General features: G+C 39.9%; 1 protein-coding gene across 1 annotated transcript in view; it reads right to left on the minus strand.

Annotated features, from left to right (window-relative positions):
- Window positions 1–20,951, minus strand: part of EYS (eyes shut homolog) — a 782,127-nt gene that overhangs the window by 49,673 nt on the left and 711,503 nt on the right. The window contains exon 41 of the mRNA XM_071548512.1: window positions 9,702–9,874. Coding sequence (XP_071404613.1) covers window positions 9,702–9,874 — 173 coding nt within the window. The remainder of the gene's footprint in view (window positions 1–9,701; window positions 9,875–20,951) is intronic.

The following is a 20,951-nucleotide window of genomic DNA, read 5'->3' on the forward strand; positions in this document are numbered from 1 at the left end:
AAATGCTTATTTCACCACATCAAATAAAAAAGAAACATTGAGCTGTAAGTCAGAGCAAAGTATTTCAGACTTCTAAAGACAGGTGAGATGAAGCCTCCCTGCTCAGTATCCTGGAACTATTTCCCATTCTGCCTGTTCTTTTTCTCTGGTCTTCGTTGCCATAAAAGCTAAATGATTGTGAGAACTCACTCTCTAAGAAATCAAGGAAACAATTTTTTCCCTCTGATTTTAAAGAATGGGAACTCTAGGGATCTTGGGAACTAAATTATTTGCACAAAATTGTGCCCAAAGTCTGGAGTGTGCTGAAGAAGTGAGTGTAGATCTCTGAACTTCAGATTAGAGCATAGTCACTAGACATTCTTTGCTCCTGGGTATCTGAGCACAGCCATTTTCAAAGCATCTGGCAAGAAAGCAATTTTCCTGAGTAATGTCCATCTTTGACTACTTGAGCATCTCCTCTTAGCTCTTTATGGTCTTTTCATCCAGTTTTGACTGTGCATTTTGTTGGGATCATGAGTACATTCTGTAATATATTAATCACTGTAAGGGCTGAAGACGTTCCTGCCATACTCTAGTTTCCATACATGGTAATGGACACCACTAGGCAATAGTTTTTGGAATCAACAACTTATTGGAGCATAACAAAACAGGAAGTAATACAAATCAGTGGTACAATTAGCCAAGTAAAAACAACAGTAAAGCCAGCATATCACTAAAGTGGGCTAAACTTGGTATCTGGGCACACAAAGATTTATGTAACACTGGTTACCAGGAGGCTGTCAGGAAGCAGGGCATGCTTCTCCAGAGGAGCAACTCACACCCACCAACAGGTTTAGGGAATTTCAAATTCCCTAATTGCACTGTTCTTATTTAGTGTTAACTACCTGCACTTGCTAGTCAGCTTTCATATCCTAAACCTGTTTTACTCTGTGCTGGTCGTTCCCTGTGCCTGCACAGTGCTTGGATGCCACCTGAAATGGTGCAGAGTACCATATAGAGCTACAGCTTTTCCAGATATCTGGTCCCCACAGGAAGAAATACTGTTTAGGGCAATAGGAGTCTCATAGGCATTTGTAATGAAAACCATTACACATTATTTTGGTTTACTTCACAGTTTTCTCCTCCATGTTAAGGAAGTTTCTCACACCTAGTGGAAGTCAAATGCAGTCTCTCATTAACTACCCTAAACTTAGGAGGTAGGCAGATGAAGTAAGTGTTTGCAAATAGCTCTCTCTGTCCTTGTCTCTGGAGAGTAAAATGCATTTAGAAATGTTAATTAATACTGAGTCAGAAGTCAATTTCTGGCTAATTCAATCTATCTAGCTTGACAGGTATTCCATATTTTATCTGTCTCTGTACTGCCATTTATAGATTTTATACCACATTTTTAATCATGTTTCTTCTCTACACTGTTTTATTTATCTGTAGATCTTTATTCAATCATATAAAAAAGTGGAAGATCATCAGTGAGTGTGCATCCATGTAAAATAATCAGTCTTTGAGATTCCTTTCATGCAATGATCTTCATTAGTTTGATTTTAATACAACTGGTTTGCTATACTCTCAATTATTTTTAACTTATAAATTGAAAAAAACATAACAACCCCGTATTAAAAATACAGTGATTGGTAACATTGTTTGAGGCAAGACAGCTCCACATTTCCCTTTTATTCTCTATCTTTTCATTATAAAGCTATGGAGACAAGATTGTACAGAAAATTGTATAATTTTTTCCTTGAAATTCAGTCCTTCTAAACATTATTCGTAAAATGTTTGGGGCTGGTTAAAATAGCATAGGGCACAGCTAGACTCATTGCTTTATTTTCCCCTTCCTGCTTAGACACCATCCAAGCTGAATTCTACTCTTGCTCTTGCAGTGCACAGTCTGAAGTGATAAAAAACAAAGATGTGTCCCAATATCTCTGATTATGAGCCTTGCAAACACAGACTCCAAATTAACACTGTTCCTAAAACACACACTGCTCTGACAGTCTTTTATCAACTTTTTGTCCTTGCTCTTGTCCTTTGTCTCTCTGTCAGGTCTATGTCATTCATCATTGCACTTTTTTGTGTTCCCAGTGCTGAACAAGTAATAACACATGATATGATATGTTCCATTGCTTCACAAACAAATAATGACAAATTATCCCATTATATAAATATATTAATATGGTTGACCACTTCCTTTCCTAACATTGTATATCTTATCGAAGGCAAGCATAAAAAAGAGGAGCTAAAAAAATCAACTTTGTTTTGAAAAAATCTTAACAGAGAGAAAAAAGTGGCAAAGAAGAAAGAGAATTATGGTTTCATTATCTTTGAATTTTGCTGTTATGAGTTAAAATTAATGTTCCTTCAGCATTCACTGCCGATACATCTTGAACCACAGCTTTAGAATACATTGCAAAAAACAAGACAGATTAAAAGGATAGAAAGAGATAAAGGCCTCAGGCTACAGAACTGCAATCAGATAATACACTTTTTTTACATTAGCCTTGACTAACTGTGAACAGTTACCAGCACAGTGTCTGGCTCCAGATCAGCAGCCACATACACTGTGGGATAAGTAGTATTCAGTTCTCCTAAAGATGTGCTCACACATTTCATAGAATCAAAAAAATTACAGAATTATCATGGTTGGAAGAGACTTTCATGATCATCCAGTCCAACCAACAATTCAGCACCATCATAATCACTATATCCTCAAGTGCCACATCCAGCTGCCTCTTGAACACTTCCAAAGATGGTGATTCCATCATCAGCCTGGGGAATTTATTTGTGATGGAATGATGGCATGGACCTGTGACTTGATGGATAGACATCACTGTAATGCTCATGATGCAGGGTTTATAGATCATTGCTTTTTGCTGTGAGGCAAAACACAGATGCAAGTCAGATATCAAGCACGCTCACAGCTGGCTCACACACACACACACACACACACACACACACACACACACACACACACACACACACACAGAGTTTCAGCTATTTATTCGCACCCCCACGGATACCTGAGAGCCCAGCAATGTCCCTGGAAAATAAATCAAGGCTTTAGATAAAACAATACAAGGTCATTTTGACTTTTCCCAGGCCGCCCTGATTTTCTTTTTTCTTGCCCTCATGGTGGCACAGTATATTTATTCAATGGCTGACCACTTTTCAGTGAAATATTCTTTCTAAAATCTAATCTGAACCTCTCATGGTGGTCATTTCCTCTTGTCTTTCACTTGAGACATGGCAGAAGAGACAGAGCCCCACCTCACTGTAACCTTCTTTCAGGTAGTTGTAGAGTCTTCTCCAGACTAAACAACCACAGTTCCCTCAGATGTGCCCCACAGGACATGTTTTCCAGACTCCTCACCAGCTTTGATGCCCTTCTTTGGACATGCTTCAGTGCCTCAATGTCACTTTTGAAGTGAGGGACCCAAAACTGAACATGGTACTGGAGGTGTGGACTCACCAGTGCTGAGTACAGTGGGACAATCAGTGGCCTGCTGGCCAGGATGTCCTTGTCCTTCTTAGCCACCTGAGCACACTGCTGGATCATATCCAGCTGACTGTAGAGCAGCACCCTCAAATTCCTTTCAACTGAGTAGCACTCAAGCCAATCTTCTGCACAGGGTTGTTGCAGAGATCTTATTTGTAAAGACAATGTTAAAAAAGGAATGAAAATTACTACCATGCAATGTATTTTATAGTCTTCCAAGTTGTGGTGGGTTGACCCTGGTTGGATGCCATGTGCCCCCCAAAGCAGCTGTATTACTCTTCTCCTCATATGGACAGAGAAAATGTAATGAAAACCCATGATTTGGGATAAGGATAAGGAGAGGTCACTCAACAGTTACTGTCATGGTCAAAACAGGCTTGACTTGGGGGAAAATTGTCCATCAAATGAGGGTGGGGTAATGGGAAAAAAAAGACATTCTTAAAACATTTGCCCACTCCTTTCCCTTCTTCCTGGGGTCAAATTCTCTTCTACATTCTCTGCCTCCTCCACCACTAGCAGCTCAGGGTGATGGGTAATGGTGGTTACGATGAGGTCTCTGCCACTCCTTCCTCCTCAGTGGAAGGACTCTCCACACTCTTACTCTGCTCTCGTGTAAGGTCCCTCCCATGGGAGACAGTCCTCCATGAACTTTTCCCATGTCAGTCCTTCCCATGGGCTACAGTTCTTCACAACCTGCTCCAGTGTGGGTTCCCCAGAGGGTCACAAGTCCTACCAGCAAACCTGATCCAGTATGGGCTCCTGTCTTCATGGGTCCACAGGTCCTGCCAGATCCTGCTACAGTCCATGGGATCACAGCCTCCTTTGGACACCCACCTGCTCTGGTGTGAGGTCCTCCATGTGTTGCAGGTGGATTTCTGCTCCACCATGGACCTTCATGGGCTATAGAGGGGCAGTCTGTCTCACCATGGTCTTTAAAACAGGTGACAGGGGAATCTTGCCATGTAAACCCACTTTTCTTGCTGAAAACTCTGGGAAGTTCAAGGAGGAAAAGCTGATGCTGGAGCTGCAGGTTGGTGCAGTTCCAGTTGGGAGTTTCAGATAGTAGTAAAATACTCTTGATGTCTGGAAGCCTGTTGTATGAGGAGTTAGTGATCCACATAATGGGCAATTCAGGTGTATGCCTTCCCCTTTTCAACCCCTGTAAATACTAATGGATTCTTTTGATTTATCCTGTGACATTAGTATTCAAGGAGTCATCAGAGTTATACTTTGATTTGGAGCTGAAATTTGAAATAATATAGGTGATTTCACTGAACAGGAGGAAAATATGAATCTGAAAAACTGGCAATACACCAGTGACATTAATAGTGTAAGAGTGTGCCTAAGTGTGTTTTTTACAATTTTTATGACATTCCTCACATTGGAGTGGTGGGGGAAATTAAGGCCAAGTGAAAATCAAATGACCCAGAAAATAAATTCTTTTGAACAGAATAAAGAGCAACTCTGACCAGCCTTCCCCAAGGTCTTTTATCACTGACCAGAAACCTTGCAATGCAGATTTTTTTGGCTGAGGAAATTTGCTTTGGGCATCTGCTGTCTCCAAACTGCATGATTTAGTCTGCAGACCCAAACAGCTCTGAAGGTGACATTGTGTGCCAAACATAGCTGGACAGAGACAATTCCCTTGCAGGCTGATTTTCACTCTACAGAGCCTGAAGCAAGTGGCTATTCCCACTTCAACATTTTGAAATGAATTTTATACATGGGGGAATACATTCTACAGAAAACTTGCTGGAATCCTTTGGACTGTGAAGCATTACCATAAATGTTGCTCAGAAATGTTTCAAGGAAGATCAGTACAGACTGCTGTGAATGAGTGCTGTGAATGGCACAAGGTGTGTTTGCTAAATGCTGTGTCACAATTAGGACTCTGTTTCATATTGTCTACGTACATATGTAAAACTAAACCACTGAAGTTTGGTCTAAAACACTGCAACTGACACAATTACTCATCTTAGTGATGCACATTCCTTGGAAATTCTACTCCCTTTAATTGTGCGTTTGTGTTTCCAAAGTGCTTGCTCTTAGTACCTGGTTTAACAAAATGTCTCACGTTACAATGAACAGCTTCTCAGAAGGTCTTGTGTAACACATAATTAACAGAAATATAACATAAAGGGTTTAGAAGTCCAGGTGTCAAATTCCAGTCATGGTGAATGAACCATTTCTGCTCACTTGCATTTAGGAGGCCATCACAACTCTGCATGACAATGATACTCTGCTATTTCCTATTTAAAATTTCTGTGTCTTACGTATCTAAATTCCTTACACTCATGCATTTCAAACATCCTGGCCTTAAAAAGAAAGAAGAAAAGAAAGAAAGAAAGGCTGATTACAGAGATTGTAGCAATTCAGCAACTCTAATCAACTCTGTGATACTAAACAGTGGAAGGAGATTTACAGACTGCAAAAAACCACAATGCAAGCAACTTTTTACTAATTTAAATGTGAAAAGAAATTTATCAGACTAAGGGCTTGAATGCTGGCTGCTTTTAGACAAATCTACTGAAAACACAGAGCTTAATAACTGGACTCAATTTAAATGACATAGATCCGTTTATGCACAGTTTAAAAAGCCATTTGAGAGATTGAGTCAAGATGCCCATATAGACATAATTTCTGTTCCAAAGTGTTGTGTTTTAATGGTGTGCTCCACCCCATCCTCTCATTCCCCCACTCAAGTTGGGAATCATTGAGGCATTTAAGTCTGCAAATCAACAGTAAAATCCCAGTCCTATTGCAGGAATCATCAGCTCACCTCTGGTCTATCTCCATAATCCCAGAGGAGCATAAAGCCCAATGGCAGGCAGGAACCCAAATTAAGGATTCAGAGGAAGGAACACCTTTTCCAGACCCCTCCCAGGGCCGTCCCAGTAGACCTTCAGCCCTAGTGTTAAGGTGTGACACAACCACAGTGCGTTCATCCTGGATCAATCACCCTTTGGACAGAGTGGTGCCTTGGGGTGTGAGACCCATCACAGGATGCAAGTGAAGAGCATTTTGGAATAGCACAGGACTTAAGAATGTTTAATGGAGAGAATTAGGTGATTTGGGGAGGAACAACTGTGGAAAAATAGAGGGACACAGAGACGAAAATGGCCAGTCACATATGAAGAGTTGACTGGTCAGTTTGATTGTCTGGCTGTGTTCTCTGCCTGATCAACACAATCTGTCCTCTCTCCTATTTAATATTATCATACTGCATTCCCTTGGCCCATTATGCCTTATTATGTAGCTTTTTGAGAGAGATTTCAATGTATAATGGTTAACTTGCAGTCAAAATATCATGGTCATAAGGAAGGAAAAGTGTAGTGAGAGATAATGCATTTTGTTACTACATGTATTTGGAAAAATGGACATGCTTTTAGGAAGCTTTTATTGATGTCTGAAGCAAGCATAACATAACTAAGATAAAGCCAGAGCCATTGTTGCCAGCCTGCTTAGACTGCAGTATGCTCCATCTGCTTCAAAATCTAAGAAAATTCCTTGTCAACCCTGTAACTTGTCTATTTTTCCATTATATATAGGCTTGTCTAATAGATGTTACTATCTATCCTTATATTTTTGCCTCATTTGTCATATTTATGATAGCCCTATAACTTTCTTCACTTTTTGAATTTTGTACATTTCTCATAAAGTGGTGTATTTTTAACTTGCCATGTCCAGCAGCTCAGGGGGTTTTGTTTGTTTGTTTTCTTGTTTTTGTTTTGTTTTCATTTAATAGTGACAATAGTTTTATTGTCACTTCTTACATACTTGTAGAGGTTGATGTTCTTAATGTGACTTCCAGCTCCTAACTGATGGTAATTGGAGCTCTGATATTGGGGAGACTTGTAGCAGTGGGCTCATTTGTGGCTCTGCCTATACCTTTATTTATCCTTACTTTGTCTTTTTAAAATAATCTCTATTGGTGGGAACAGCAAAGCTGGCATGAAATTGCAATTCTATTTGCTATATTAGTTATATTCATTTTATCAAATAATCATTGTGACATCTTGGTCACTTCTTGTTGATGAAGATCAACTATTATTTGATAAACACTTAGGAGAAAGCAGCTTTCAACACAAAGTAACATGTACTAGGTTACTAATCTGAATAGTAGAGACTATATACTGTATAACTTAAACAGAAGATGATTTGTGTAAAATGTGTAAGTCTATGCTTTAATTTTAATGGACCACTTGTTTCTATTAAATTTATTATCTGGGACACTTATTTTGTTACAGTAAACAACTTTGCCTTCTGTTTCTAAAATAATTTAAATTGTTCTACCATTTTAATTAGACAATCTATCATTATCTTCAAATACCTCCCCCAAATTATGGCTTCAATGCTGCTAGAACTATGCACAAGGCTGAATCCAGACTTCACAGCATTGTGGCTCTGTTTCTCCCTTCTTTGTTTTAGAATATGTAATAATGGAGCATCTTGAAGCTCACTTTAAATCTCGGTGCTCAGTAAATTTCTATTCCTTCTAAACTTTTAAGACACAGTTCAATAAAATAATTTTTCATATTTCCATAATAATTTCTTAGGTTGTGGTCTTATGCTAGATTTATACTCTGCCCTACATAGCTGAGTGTTCTTTCCAGTTTTGCTTGCTTACAGTGTTGATCTAGACAGAGTTTTCCCTTTCCACTCAATAAAATGATTTTTTTCTGTGTTTTCAAAGACTTCAGTTTTATAGTCTAATCAACTAATGAATTTGTGTACTTTCTCTCCATTTAGGCTCCCAATTTTTATGCAGCCTCCAGTTTAAAGATAGCTAAATACAAAGAGCTGCAGAAGAGCCTCATTAAACAATGACAGGGAAAAAGCATTAGATGATACTCAATGTTGACAGATGTAAATTGGGGTAGATTTCAAAAACAGTCCTAGCCATAATTATAGAATAATGGGCTCTGAACTTGCCATCAGCATTCAAAAAAAGAGGTATTAGGAGCACTTTCATGAATACATCAGTGTACTCATAAAAGAAAATAGAATGGAAGAATTGTTTAAGAAAAGGGCAGAGAGTAAAAGAGAAAAATGTCAAACAGCACTGTATAAAGTGGTGGCATTATCACACCTTGAATGTTGCACCTTCAATCAGCTCTGGAGCCTCATTTTAAAGAGCGTGCAGTGGAACTGAGAAGCAACAGAGAAAGGCAGACTGGATCACTACAGATACAGCATATGCAGTCCCAATGTATTATGCTACTGCAAGCTAAGAAAGATTACCAAGAAAGTATTGTACACATTTCATATATTTGCCTCTTGTATTTGCTATTTGCTATCAGTTATCAGGCTTAGATGAAAACATGGATAAAACATAAACATTTATCTACTGAAAATTTTGGAAATAAAAATTTTAAGTAAGACTTAAATATGTATATACTATTATAAAACCAGTAATTTCTTAATATTTATTGTGTTGCATCACTTTGAAAAGGCACTTCACTGCTAAATCAGCTCAGAACCAATGATTATTTTCTGTATGTAGACTTTTCAGTCATTACTTCATTACATTGAATGTTAAGGGACAAGTATACTTTGGATGTTCATGCACAGGAATTCTGACCTAGAACAATTATTATAACCAATGCTTGAGGAATAAAAGCTCTTCATTTGATAATATTGATAAAAATGAACTATTTACTTTGCATTATTATTTTCCGTTCATCCTGTCTCCTGTTTCATGGTAAAGCACTTGGTAAATATTATTTTTGTTCCTCTTTTTGACCTGAAAAATTAACAAAATTTTGGTACCTGGTGATATTCTTATAATCCAGAAAGTTTTCTGTATACACTGGTTTTATATGCAAAATGTACAAAGTAATGCTTCCCTAAGTAGAGGAAAAATGAGACTACAGTGCATATCGATTTCTTCAAAGGAGCTCTCAGTCAAATCTCTCTCTGCTTTTCCCCAGGTAATTCACTAAAATATCAGACACTACCTGGCATTTCCTAGCTTGTAAACTCTCAACTTCTTTGATCCTTGTTTCCCTTTCTCTGACAGGCACTTTTATGAAATAACAGTGGGAAGGTGATCAGCTCAGCCATTCTTTGCGACTGGATTTTGGGCTGCGTTTGTAGGTGGGAAGTGGTCACTATCAGTGTTTTGCCTTCAAAATATTTGACTTTTTTTCTTACCACAGCTTCTATGAATGATAGAAACTACAATTAATGCATGAATAAAAAAGATTTTTACCATCGCTGCAGAGGATACCAGATCTTCCATACGGACACAAGCAAACAGCATCTCGCTTGGACTTCGGAAAACACGTAGCACCGTTTCCACATGGATTTTCATCACAAGTTGCAAACTGGCAGAGTTTTCCAGTGTAGAGTTTAGGGCACTCACAATACCAATTTTCTGCATCACTGAGAAATTTAAATTAAAAACAACAAAAATATACATAAGCATCAAAAGTGCACTTAAACCAAACTGAATAGATTTTACACTCATGGAAAATCAGTGGCATTTGACTTAGAGTTGTAATAGATCTCCTTGTTTTCACTAGTGTACTTGGCATTAGAAATGCCAAAATGCTTTATTGGTGACTTGATTTGACAGATTTTATATTCTATATTTTAATTTTTCTTTCATGCTGAGATACGTGTGTTTTCTAATGTTTCATTAGTTGTTTGTGCTGCTGCTGTCATAACATCGTCAAAATAACTGCTACAGAAAAACAGGTCTTCTATTATGTTTGAAGAAATTAAAAAATGTGAAAACAAAAAGAAATGAAAGTTACTAGTTTACTTTACAAATGGAAACATCATTTGTATATTCATGTATTACATATAGCTTGTGACAACACAGTAGGATATAAAACCCCCCTGAAATATGCTTACAGTAATGACTATACTGAAATAGAAACAGAATAAACAGGTAATATTTCTGCTATCATATAACTTATGTTTTCAGTCACAGAAAGAGTATTGGAATTGGCAAGGGAAAAATAAGTTGTAATCAGTCTTGAGGGGTGATAAAATCAAAGGTTTAGAAATGTGCATATTCTAGCACAATAACAGATATGGTGGGAAACCAAAAACAGATAGGAAAATCAGGAGTGTAAGACATTCCCATCCATCACTTATTATAAATATAATTTCATTAAAGGTCTTATTTGTTCTTCCTTTTTTTAATGGCCAAAATTAGATAACATCTAGATAGGTCAGTTCATGTAATTGCTATCCATCCTCAGTATTGAACAGAAACATGTCTGCCTTATACTTGAAAAGGTCACATGTGCCCCTAGGTATGAATGCAAAAGACATAATGTGTGTTGTATTAAATCACAGTCATTGTGGTTTTCTGATAATAGTGCAATCATTAGGATGACCACTGGTAAGATGTCAAATACATGTGATTCTAAAACTCTCTTATCTGCTTATAATATCCATGCAATCAGGTTAAAAAAATAATCTGGAGCTAAAAGACGTCCTGTATTTTTTAAAAGAGAGAACTAAGTCTTGTGACAGTTTTTGTTCATAGCAGTTGATTAGTGAGTTCCTAAACTGACCACCCGCAGATCTGGGGAGAGAGGATCTCAGCAGGAGACTCTACCAGAATGAATCTGATGAATAATGCCTCCAGACACCTTTGCAAAGAAAATTGCTATCAGCTGCAATAATAAATTTCTGTGTGTAGCCTATTCTATTTATAGATCTGCTGCAGACACCAGGAGATGAATGTAAATGAGATACTGGATTGCTTTCATTTGTGTAGCATCGAGAATCCTACTTTCAATGGTTTTAATATCAACAGTACACCAGGTCAGCTAATTAAAAAAGCAATAACAAACTGAATTCTTCCTGGAAATCTACAGCTGATGGTGATGATCTTTAAAACTAGATATCAAATGTGTTTCAGTTTGTTTATAGATGAAAAGACAGACCACCATTGCTGACTGACATAATACACAGACTTTAGTCTTCACCTTTGAAGGAACAATTTTCATGCATTCTTCTATTGAGCTGTATATGCTAATACCAGCCATTTCTTCTTATAGTCTTTCTTTTTCTGTTGTGGAGAAGATTAAAAATAACAGGTCTCATAACAAATTGTGAGGAGTTTACTGTTAACAAAATGAGCAATGTTATAATATTTCACTATTAATGCAGTAACATCCCAATAATAAAGAAAAATGATTCCTGATGAGTCAAAGAAAACAGTCTTTAAAAAGTTCTTCAAAGGAATATAAAGCTTGAAAATAAAACAGCTAGCCAAACTGAAAAAAAAATCACAACCAATTCACAAGAATTGGTATACTGAAATATGAAGTCCCAAATTAGTTATTATTCTCTTTCAAAGATTCACAGTACTTGGTTAAGGAAATGACAAGATCACCTATATTCTACTGAATTAATCTCAGCTGCAAGAAATCCATAATGATTGAACAACCAGGAACTTCTCCCAGATGGATTTCACAATTTCATGATAAGCTGCTATCCTTTATGAGTGCACGAAACAAAGGGAAGGGGACAGTAAATCAGAACAGTAATACCTTTTGCCTATGTTGTATAGCTGTGAATAACTCCAAGAAAAAGTCATTGAATAACTACATACATGAGCAGTAAAATGTGAATAATGCATGAATGAAATGCTGTGAATAACTCCAAGAAAAAGTCATTGAATAACTACATACATGAGCAGTAAAATGTGAATAATGCATGAATGAAACAAGGAAACTATCAGAATTTTGAAGCTGCAAAATAAGAAACAATTAGGAGTGTTTTGCTAAAATGTGTTGTACGACTATATTAATGTTTGAGTTTAGATCAGAGCATGGTTTTGAAGAAAACCTCCTGGTTGTTCCCAGCTGAAATGCCTTGTTTCACTTGTGTCTCAAGAGTATGTGAACTCCATTTCTTTCAGATGAACCTGCACCAGAACAGTCTCACACCTTGGATACTTATCTGCTTAGACTGGGCATTCAGTCCCAAATGAGGTCTAGTGTGAGTCAAAGCTCCCCGAAACATGAATATTGGTGATTTGGGTTGTCAACACTAATTGATTTACCCTGTAAATCTATGCCTATTGAAATACACTGCCTACTAATATGGATGCAGATTTATAAGTCATCAAAACAAAATTATGCAGCCATCATAGATATTACATATCAAAAAAGGCTCCAGATTTTAAACAGGAAAACTGGCAAACTCCAGAAGTAAACAGAGAAAAAAAACCCCAAACAAACGCCAACTATCCAGAATCATATGAAGGAAAAATGACTAAAACTGTGACACATAAATAGTGTAGAAAAGGAACAGAAGAGACAAGAAAAGTACTTCTAAAGCACCATCACCTCACATCTCCAGGCTTACGATAGAGGAAAAAAAAAGTGTAGGGAAAATTAATTGTTCTCTGACATTCTTACTTTCTTCTTAATTGGTAAGGGACACACTTTTTTCATTAGCATTTACAATGTTAAAATAGTCCTTTGTTCTTCAGTTTAGACATCAGATTGGAAAGAAAATCAACAGGAGGTATTTGCATGATATGACATATCAGAAATTCAATAATACAAATTCCTCTCCTTGAATCAATACTACACCAGTGGCAACCAATTTAATGAAATCAAATTTTGGTAAAAGATTGGCAGCTTTGGGATGTCAACACAGGTTTTGATATTTTGTTTATTTTAAATATTGCACAATGCATAAGACTGCGTAGTAACATTAATAATCCAGTCACAGCTGTATTTAACCACAGTTTTTAACTTTTAAACCAATCCTGGTTTTAAAAGGAAAGATTATAATCCCTCTGTACAATGTGTCACAGAGGTAATTTGTACTATAGTGACACAGTCCTCTGGTCGTCCAAAGCAGAATATAATTTTCTACATGTCTGCGCATTTTCCAACTTCTAAAGTAGGAGTACACCAAAAGCACTGTACATGCCATTTGTGTAGTTGTATGTAAAAGGGCTTCCTGAAAGGAAGCACACTCAACACCCTTTAATCATGATCTTTTAAGGTCCTTTCCAATCCAAAGCATTCTATGATTCCATAATAGTACTAAGCTGGGAATGTCAAAAAAACTATATGTCACAGTGGGCTCAATATTTTAAGACAGTCGTTGTTTTAGTGCTCTCACTATATTATCTATAATAAAGCTATAAAGCTAATAAAGCTAATAAAGCTGTTGGAGGGAACAGCTCCTTCAGTCAACAAATAGTAGATGCAATTCAGTTTATTTACAGTTATCCTTATTTGTTCCTAGTGCTATTTTGTTTTAAATTACTGGAAAATGAAAGATGCATCCTACTTTATCAGTTTAAACTTTAATTTGAATTACACTTCATGCAAAGCTCCATTAAATTGCTTCTCAGAAAATACCAGCATAATGTAAAGGCAATTAGGATCTTCCTTTGAAAGCTTTTTGTAATAGACAGATTCACACAAACTCATTGCAGCCAGAAGGATATTATCAATAATCTTAAAAATATCAAAGGACAATATATAAAGGAGGTGTTTTTTCCTTGTGCACAGCAGGTGGTTTTTAGTACATAATATAACTGCCAATCTTTCCTTGCATTATACAGCTCCCAAAAATCAATTCGACTTTCATGCTGCTTTAGTACTTTCACTTAGGTTGCCTCAATTATGGTATATTCTCCAGATCTGAATGCTTTTGTTACCTTTACTGTTTTGAATCCTTTTTTCTCCTATCTGGAATGATTATTCTGCAAGTTCAGCGATTCATTTTAATATTTTTTCCTTTCACAGAAAGCATTTTTGTATTAGGTTTTTGTGACCAGGTTTTGATGTTGGGGGATGTGGGCTACCAGGGCAGCTTCTCTGAGAAGCTGCCAGAATCTTCCCCCATGTCCCACAGAGCCAACACCAGCTGGCTCCAAGGCAGACCTGCTGCTTGTCAAAGCCAAGCCCATCAGCAATGATGGCAGTGCCTCTGGGATAACATAGTTGAGAAGTGGAAAAAGAAGGCCTGGCAGCAGCCTGTGAAAGAGCAGCGTCCTGTCAGGACCTGCGGCCTCATGGTGAGAGGAGCCCACACTGAAGCAGGTTTGCTGACAGGATGTGTGACCCTGTGCCTTGGGACCCACACTTGATCTCCTGAAGAGCTGCAGCCCATGGGAAGGACTCACACTGAGAAGTTCGTCGACAACTGTTTCCCATGGGAGGAACCCCACACTGGAGCAGGAGAAGAGTGTGACAAACCCTCCCACTAAGAAGGAAGGAGCAGCAGAGACAACTTATGATCAAATGACTGCAACCCCCATTCCCTGGTTCCCTGTGCCTCTGTGGGGGAGGAGGTAGAGAATTCGGGAGTGAAGTTGAGGCTGGAAAAAGGAGGGGTGGAGGCAGGGTGATTTAAGATTTGGTTTTAATTCTCTTTACCCTACTCTGATTGGATTGGTAATAAATTAATTTTTCCCCCACTTGAGTCTGTTTTGCCTGTGACAGAACCTTGTGAGTGATCTATTCCTGCCCTTATCCCAACTCACAAGCTGTTCATTATGTTTTCTCTTTCCTGACCAGCTGAGGAGAGGAGTGATAGGCCAGCTTTGGTGGGCACCTGGCATCCAGCCAGGGTCAAGCCACCACAATTTTCTAAACTACTTCTCTTTGTATAAACAACCACTGATAGGCTTTCTTTAAACCAAGACCAAATCACTCTGAACTATATTGGTTTAGAAAACTCATAGGGAAAATATTTTCAGATTTGTTATGTGCTTTCATGGAGTCTGGTAGTAATTTTTTTTTGAGGCAAAATTAGAGTTATACTGGTTCTAGCATGGACTGAATAGGAGCTCACATTTAAAATATATTTCCAAATTATTTGATTGAGATTGAAATACTGATGTGGTAATATTCCAATCCCACTTCAAAAAGGAGAACATGAGCAACAGAAAAGCTTCAGCACCTTTCTTGCCTGCTGTCAACATATGAGAAAGAGACCATGGTGTACAAAATGATTCAGCTCTAACAGAAAATTAATTTATATGACTCAACTAATGCTCCATCTCAGTCAGAAAGCAAAAAGCATCTGCTCAATCTTATCATTGAGCGTGTGCATATGAGTTTCCTTGAGCAAGAATACACTCCTGAAACAATACCTAAACTGTAGAAAGTTTATTGGAGTCGTTTGAGTAGTTATGACTTGGGAGGAACAGAATTTGGTTTATGGAGATGAAAAAGGAGGAGAAACTCTTGCATAACAATTTTCTATTTCAGACCTTTGAAGATATCATTATTTTCAGGAATTCAGGAACATTAGAGTTTATTTTACAATGTACTAATTCAAATTTCTATCACAATACTAATTTTTTGGTATCATGAAACCTATTCTTGGGACTTTTATAAACCCTCTTTTTAGACTCCATTTTCCATTCACTTGGTGAATATGCGGGTGATTGCCCATCACATGAAGGTTACATATCTATTAAAATGTATGCTGCATAAGAAGCTCTGCTCTGTAATATGACAATTATGGCCATTCCTGTCACAGAAGGGTCCACAAGTGTGGTATCAAGCACTTCTGGACACATAACACTTAATGGTGGATAGTTAAGGATCCCTCAGGAAAAGTACAGAAAGCAAAGGTTGGTGCAAACAATCTGTCTGGGCAGCAATCCATTCCCTGACCACATCTAGGAAAAGAAATAATGTTTTGTGAGGCTTGGTCTATCACAATTGCTGTAATTAGCTCTGACATTACTCCCTTTTCAAGTACCCTCGGTCTTTTCAGTTAAATCTACACTTTCTCCTTCCTTATATTGTATGGGAAAAATAGTAAATAGGTGTTGACATCTGCTGAAATGTATTTATAATTTTTTTAAAGGTGAAAGGCTATTGTTTTTATAATAAAAAATAGCACTATATGAAACATATCCAGCAAAGCATATAAATGTTTTCAACAGCAGAAGGCTGAAGGCAGACCTCCACTTCTTACTGCAACAATATGCAGCCTAACTTTTGTTTGTCCTTCAAAAATCTCTCATAATTCTTCATGACAGAAGATTTCCAATTGCTCCCAGCAGTCCCTAGGGCTGTAAACCGCCTTTGATTCAATGTATCTATTTGCAGCAGGACTCGTAAGCACTGTACCCAAAGCCATGAAACTGAATAGTGGTGTGCAGCATATTGCTCGTTGCACTGTTTCATTAAACATGCATTGCATACTATTACACATTTCTCTTAGAAATTTAAAGCAATCTTTAAGCACAAAAGCATTCATTGCTTCAGTGTTAGAAGAATTTATAGTTTGCAAAACTATGTGCCTTAATGATTTCCAAGATTTCAGTGTCATCAAAGAGCAACTGTATGTCTCGGTTTGAGGGGAAAAACCAAAATGTTTTACCCACAAGCAGGGGAGGGGCCTCCTCCACAATAATCACACCACTCTTTATCAAATTTAAGAAAAGGAATTTTAATACAAGAAGGATAACTGCTATATATATATATATATATATATATATATATATATATATATGTAAACAGACTAGTGCAACCCACTTCCCCAACACCATAAGAGGAAAAAAAAAACAACAACAACAAAACCCAGCAGGTTTTCCTCCGGGAGAAAAGGTTATACTTAAGTGTCCTTGTCACAGCCCGCTGGCTGCAGAGTGAGTTTCAGTCCCTCTCCAGCGAAACAGACGAGCAGTGGGCTTTCAGATGGACTCAGTCTCTTTCCCTTGTGTTCCCCGTCCAAGAAGCAGAAAAGGTACGAGCGACCAGCAGCAAATCCAAGGCAGGTAGCAGCACGGCAGGAAAAAGTAATCCGAAGTAGGCAGCGGCAAGACAGCCAGGGAAAACCCCAGCAGTAACCAGCAGGGCAGCCTGCCTCCTTGGAGCCCCCACTCCCCCGTTCCACCGAGCCAAGACTGAGGAGAATATCCAAAAAAAAAAACCAAAAGAGACAAACCTGCCCCCACCCCAGCGATCACAGTTAACTACTTCTTTTGTCAACCGCTGGCCTGGGCAGTTAAGTGGCAGGGGAGAGAATTTACATAATAATCCCAAACTACAACATTATCCACCCCTAAATTCTCTTCCATGCCGATACTCTACATTAAACTTAAATTTTCTTTCAAATAATTAAGTGTTTACAAATACAGTAATATGAGTCGTTTACCCAGAGATAAGTTCCCCTTGAGGTACACATCGTGTCTCTCCATCTTCCTGCATCACCCACCAGGTGGAACCAGATCCTTGAGCAAAGACAACCCCACGAATGGGTTTGCCTTTGCCTGAGGCAGGGTTGATCCAGACTGTTTTCCCTAGCATACCTCTCAGGTGTATTACAGGGACTTTGTCTCCATCTACAGTGTGAAGGGGTTCTGATTGGGCAGGGCCGGCTCGATTGACAGAGCCTCTAGTGTTGACTAGCCATGTAGCCTTTGCTAAGTGTTGATCCCAGTGTTTGAAAGTCCCTCCACCCAACGCCTTTAAAGTGGTTTTCAACAGTCCATTACACCGCTCAACTTTCCCGGCAGCTGGTGCATGGTAGGGGATATGATACACCCACTCAATGCCATGTTCTCTCGCCCAGGTAGCAACTAAGCTGTTTTTGAAATGAGTTCCATTATCTGACTCAATTCGTTCTGGGGTGCCATGTCGCCACAGCACTTGTTTTTCCAGGCCTAGGATGGTGTTCCGAGCAGTGGCGTGAGGCACTGGGTGTGTCTCCAGCCACCCTGTGGTTGCTTCCACCATGGTGAGCACATAGCGCTTGCCTTGGCGGGTCTGTGGCAGTGTGATGTAGTCAACCTGCCAGGCCTCCCCGTACTTATACTTATCCCAGCGTCCACCATACCACAGGGGCTTCACTCTCTTAGCCTGCTTAATGGCAGCACATGTCTCGCAGTCGTGGATAACCTGAGAGATAATGTCCATGGTTAAATCCACCCCTCGGTCTCGTGCCCATTTATAAGTGGCATCTCTGCCCTGATGGCCCGAGGCATCATGGGCCCATCGAGCCAAGAACAGCTCTCCCTTGTGCTGCCAGTCCAGATCTGTCTGTGATACTTTCACTTGCGCAGCTATTGCTGTGATCTTATTGATGACTTCTGTTGGAATCTGACGGCGTCCATCCTGCCACTTCACTCCCAGGAACTGGATCTCTTGGGCTGGTCCCTTAACCTTACTCCGTTTGATGGCAAAGCCAGCTCCCAACAGGATCTGGATGATTTTCTCTCCTTTCTGAAAAACCTCTTCTGCTGTGTCCCCCCACACAATGATGTCATCAATGTATTGCAGGTGTTCTGGAGCCTCACCCTTCTCCAGTGCAGTCTGGATCAGTCCATGACAGATGGTGGGACTGTGTTTCCACCCCTGGGGTAGTCGGTTCCAGGTGTACTGCACGCCCCTCCAGGTGAAAGCAAACTGTGGCCTGCACTCTGGTGCCAGAGGAATGGAGAAGAACGCATTAGCAATGTCAATAGTGGCATACCACTTTGCTGCCCTGGACTCCAGTTCATACTGGAGCTCCAGCATGTCCGGCACAGCGGCACTCAGCGGTGGGGTAACTTCATTCAAGCCACGATAGTCCACAGTCAATCTCCATTCTCCATCAGACTTATGCACAGGCCAGATGGGGCTGTTGAAGGGTGAGTGGGTTTTGCTGACCACCCCTTGGCTCTCCAGTTCACGGATCATCTTATGGATGGGGATCACAGCATCACGGTTCGTTCGGTATTGCCGACGGTGCACTGTCGTGGTGGCAATTGGCACTTGCTGTTCCTCAACTTTCAACAGTCCAACAGCAGAAGGACTTTCTGAGAGACCTGGCAATGAGTTCAATTGTTCAATCCCTTCTGTCTGTACAGTGGCTATTCCAAAAGCCCATCTATGCCCCTTTGGGTCCTTAAAATATCCATTCCTGAGGTAGTCAATGCCCAGGATACATGGGGCGGCTGGACCAGTCACAATGGGGTGTTTCTGCCAATCTCTCCCTGTCAAGCTCACTTCAGCTTCTAGCACAGTCAACTCTTGAGATCCCCCTGTCACCCCAGAAATAGAAATAGTTTCTGAGCCCACATGTCCTGATGGCATTAATGTGCATTGAGCGCCAGTATCAACCAAAGCCTTATACTTTTGTGGGTCTGATGTACCAGGCCATCGAATCCACACAGTCCAATAGACACGGTTGTCCCGTGCCTCTACCTGGCTAGAGGCAGGGCCCCTCTAACACTGATCCTGGTCATAGCGGTCAGAACCTTTTCTCGATGAGTACACCTGGGAGGTGCCCTCCTGTGGGTCAGATTCTTGCCCGTGGGAAACTGGGACTGCACTTACTCTCACTGACCTTCTTCCATTCTCCTTCAGTTCTTGTACTCGGGCTGCAAGGGCACGGGTGGGTTTCCCATCCCACCGTCCCATGTCTTCTCCATGTTTGGCCAGGAAGTACCACATCTCAGTTCGTGAGGTCTGTCCACTTCCTCTGGCTGGGGGGCGTCTGGCTCTGACTTCAGAGGTTCTCATTCGCACTGGTGCCACTTGGAGACTTTCCCTAATTTCCTCTCTGATCGCTTTTACCTCTGCAGGCAGCGTCTTGAGACTCTCAACCAATGTCTCTACAGCAGAAATACGGGCCTGCATTGGGCTGTGGGTCATGCTTTCATATATCCGGAGCTTATTTGCTACTGCGCCCACTGTTTCATGGTTCTCTTCCCTATACATGGATGCCAGGAAATCGGTGTATTCAGCTGGCCCCGAGCGTGAAAGGTCCCACCACATATGTGGTGTGCATCTGACCTTGTCAGGGTCATTATTGGCTTGCCCACCTCTTCCAAAAAGCACGTCCATCATTGCCATCTCCCTCAGACGTAAAATTCCTTCTTCCATCGTCTTCCAAGTCTTCCTAATATGATGTTCCTGCAGGATTTCTCTATAAACAAACTTCTCTCTTACACTCGTTAGAAGTCGTGCCCAGAGTGAAAGGGGCTTTGATTCCCTCACGAACACCTGTTCAATAGCCACGTCCTGGGCCAGAGCCCCCAAAAACCTGGCTTCAGCACCATCCAGTTGTAAGGTTTCACCCATAAGGTCCCAAACTCGGATCAACCAAGTCAGGATGGGCTCACCCGGGTGTCGAGCAATGTCTTTCCGCAAACTACGGAGATTATCAAATGACAATGACTCAGTGATAATCTCAGGCTCTGGGTCTGCTTGCTGTGGAGGTGCAGCAGCCCCCTCATCGTCTGCTGGATGGTCTAATTTGGTCTTATATTTCCTTTTCTGAATAGGGGCAACTTCCATAGGCTTGGCCTGTCCTCCTGGTTTAGCCTCATCCTTTTCTCCCTTCACTGTGGCATCAGGGGTTTTATTCTCTCGCTTTTCCCCCTTCACTGGGCTAGGTTTCTGAATGCATTCTGGAAAAACCCTGGCCCTACCTTCAAACATTCTGTAAGCTGCAGGGATACAACCCTGCAGAAAAACCATAAAGAGCAAGATATCTCTGGCATCCAGGGAGAATTTAAACATCT

Source organism: Pithys albifrons, chromosome 2 (assembly GCF_047495875.1).
Source record: "Pithys albifrons albifrons isolate INPA30051 chromosome 2, PitAlb_v1, whole genome shotgun sequence".
NCBI lineage: Eukaryota > Metazoa > Chordata > Aves > Passeriformes > Thamnophilidae > Pithys > Pithys albifrons.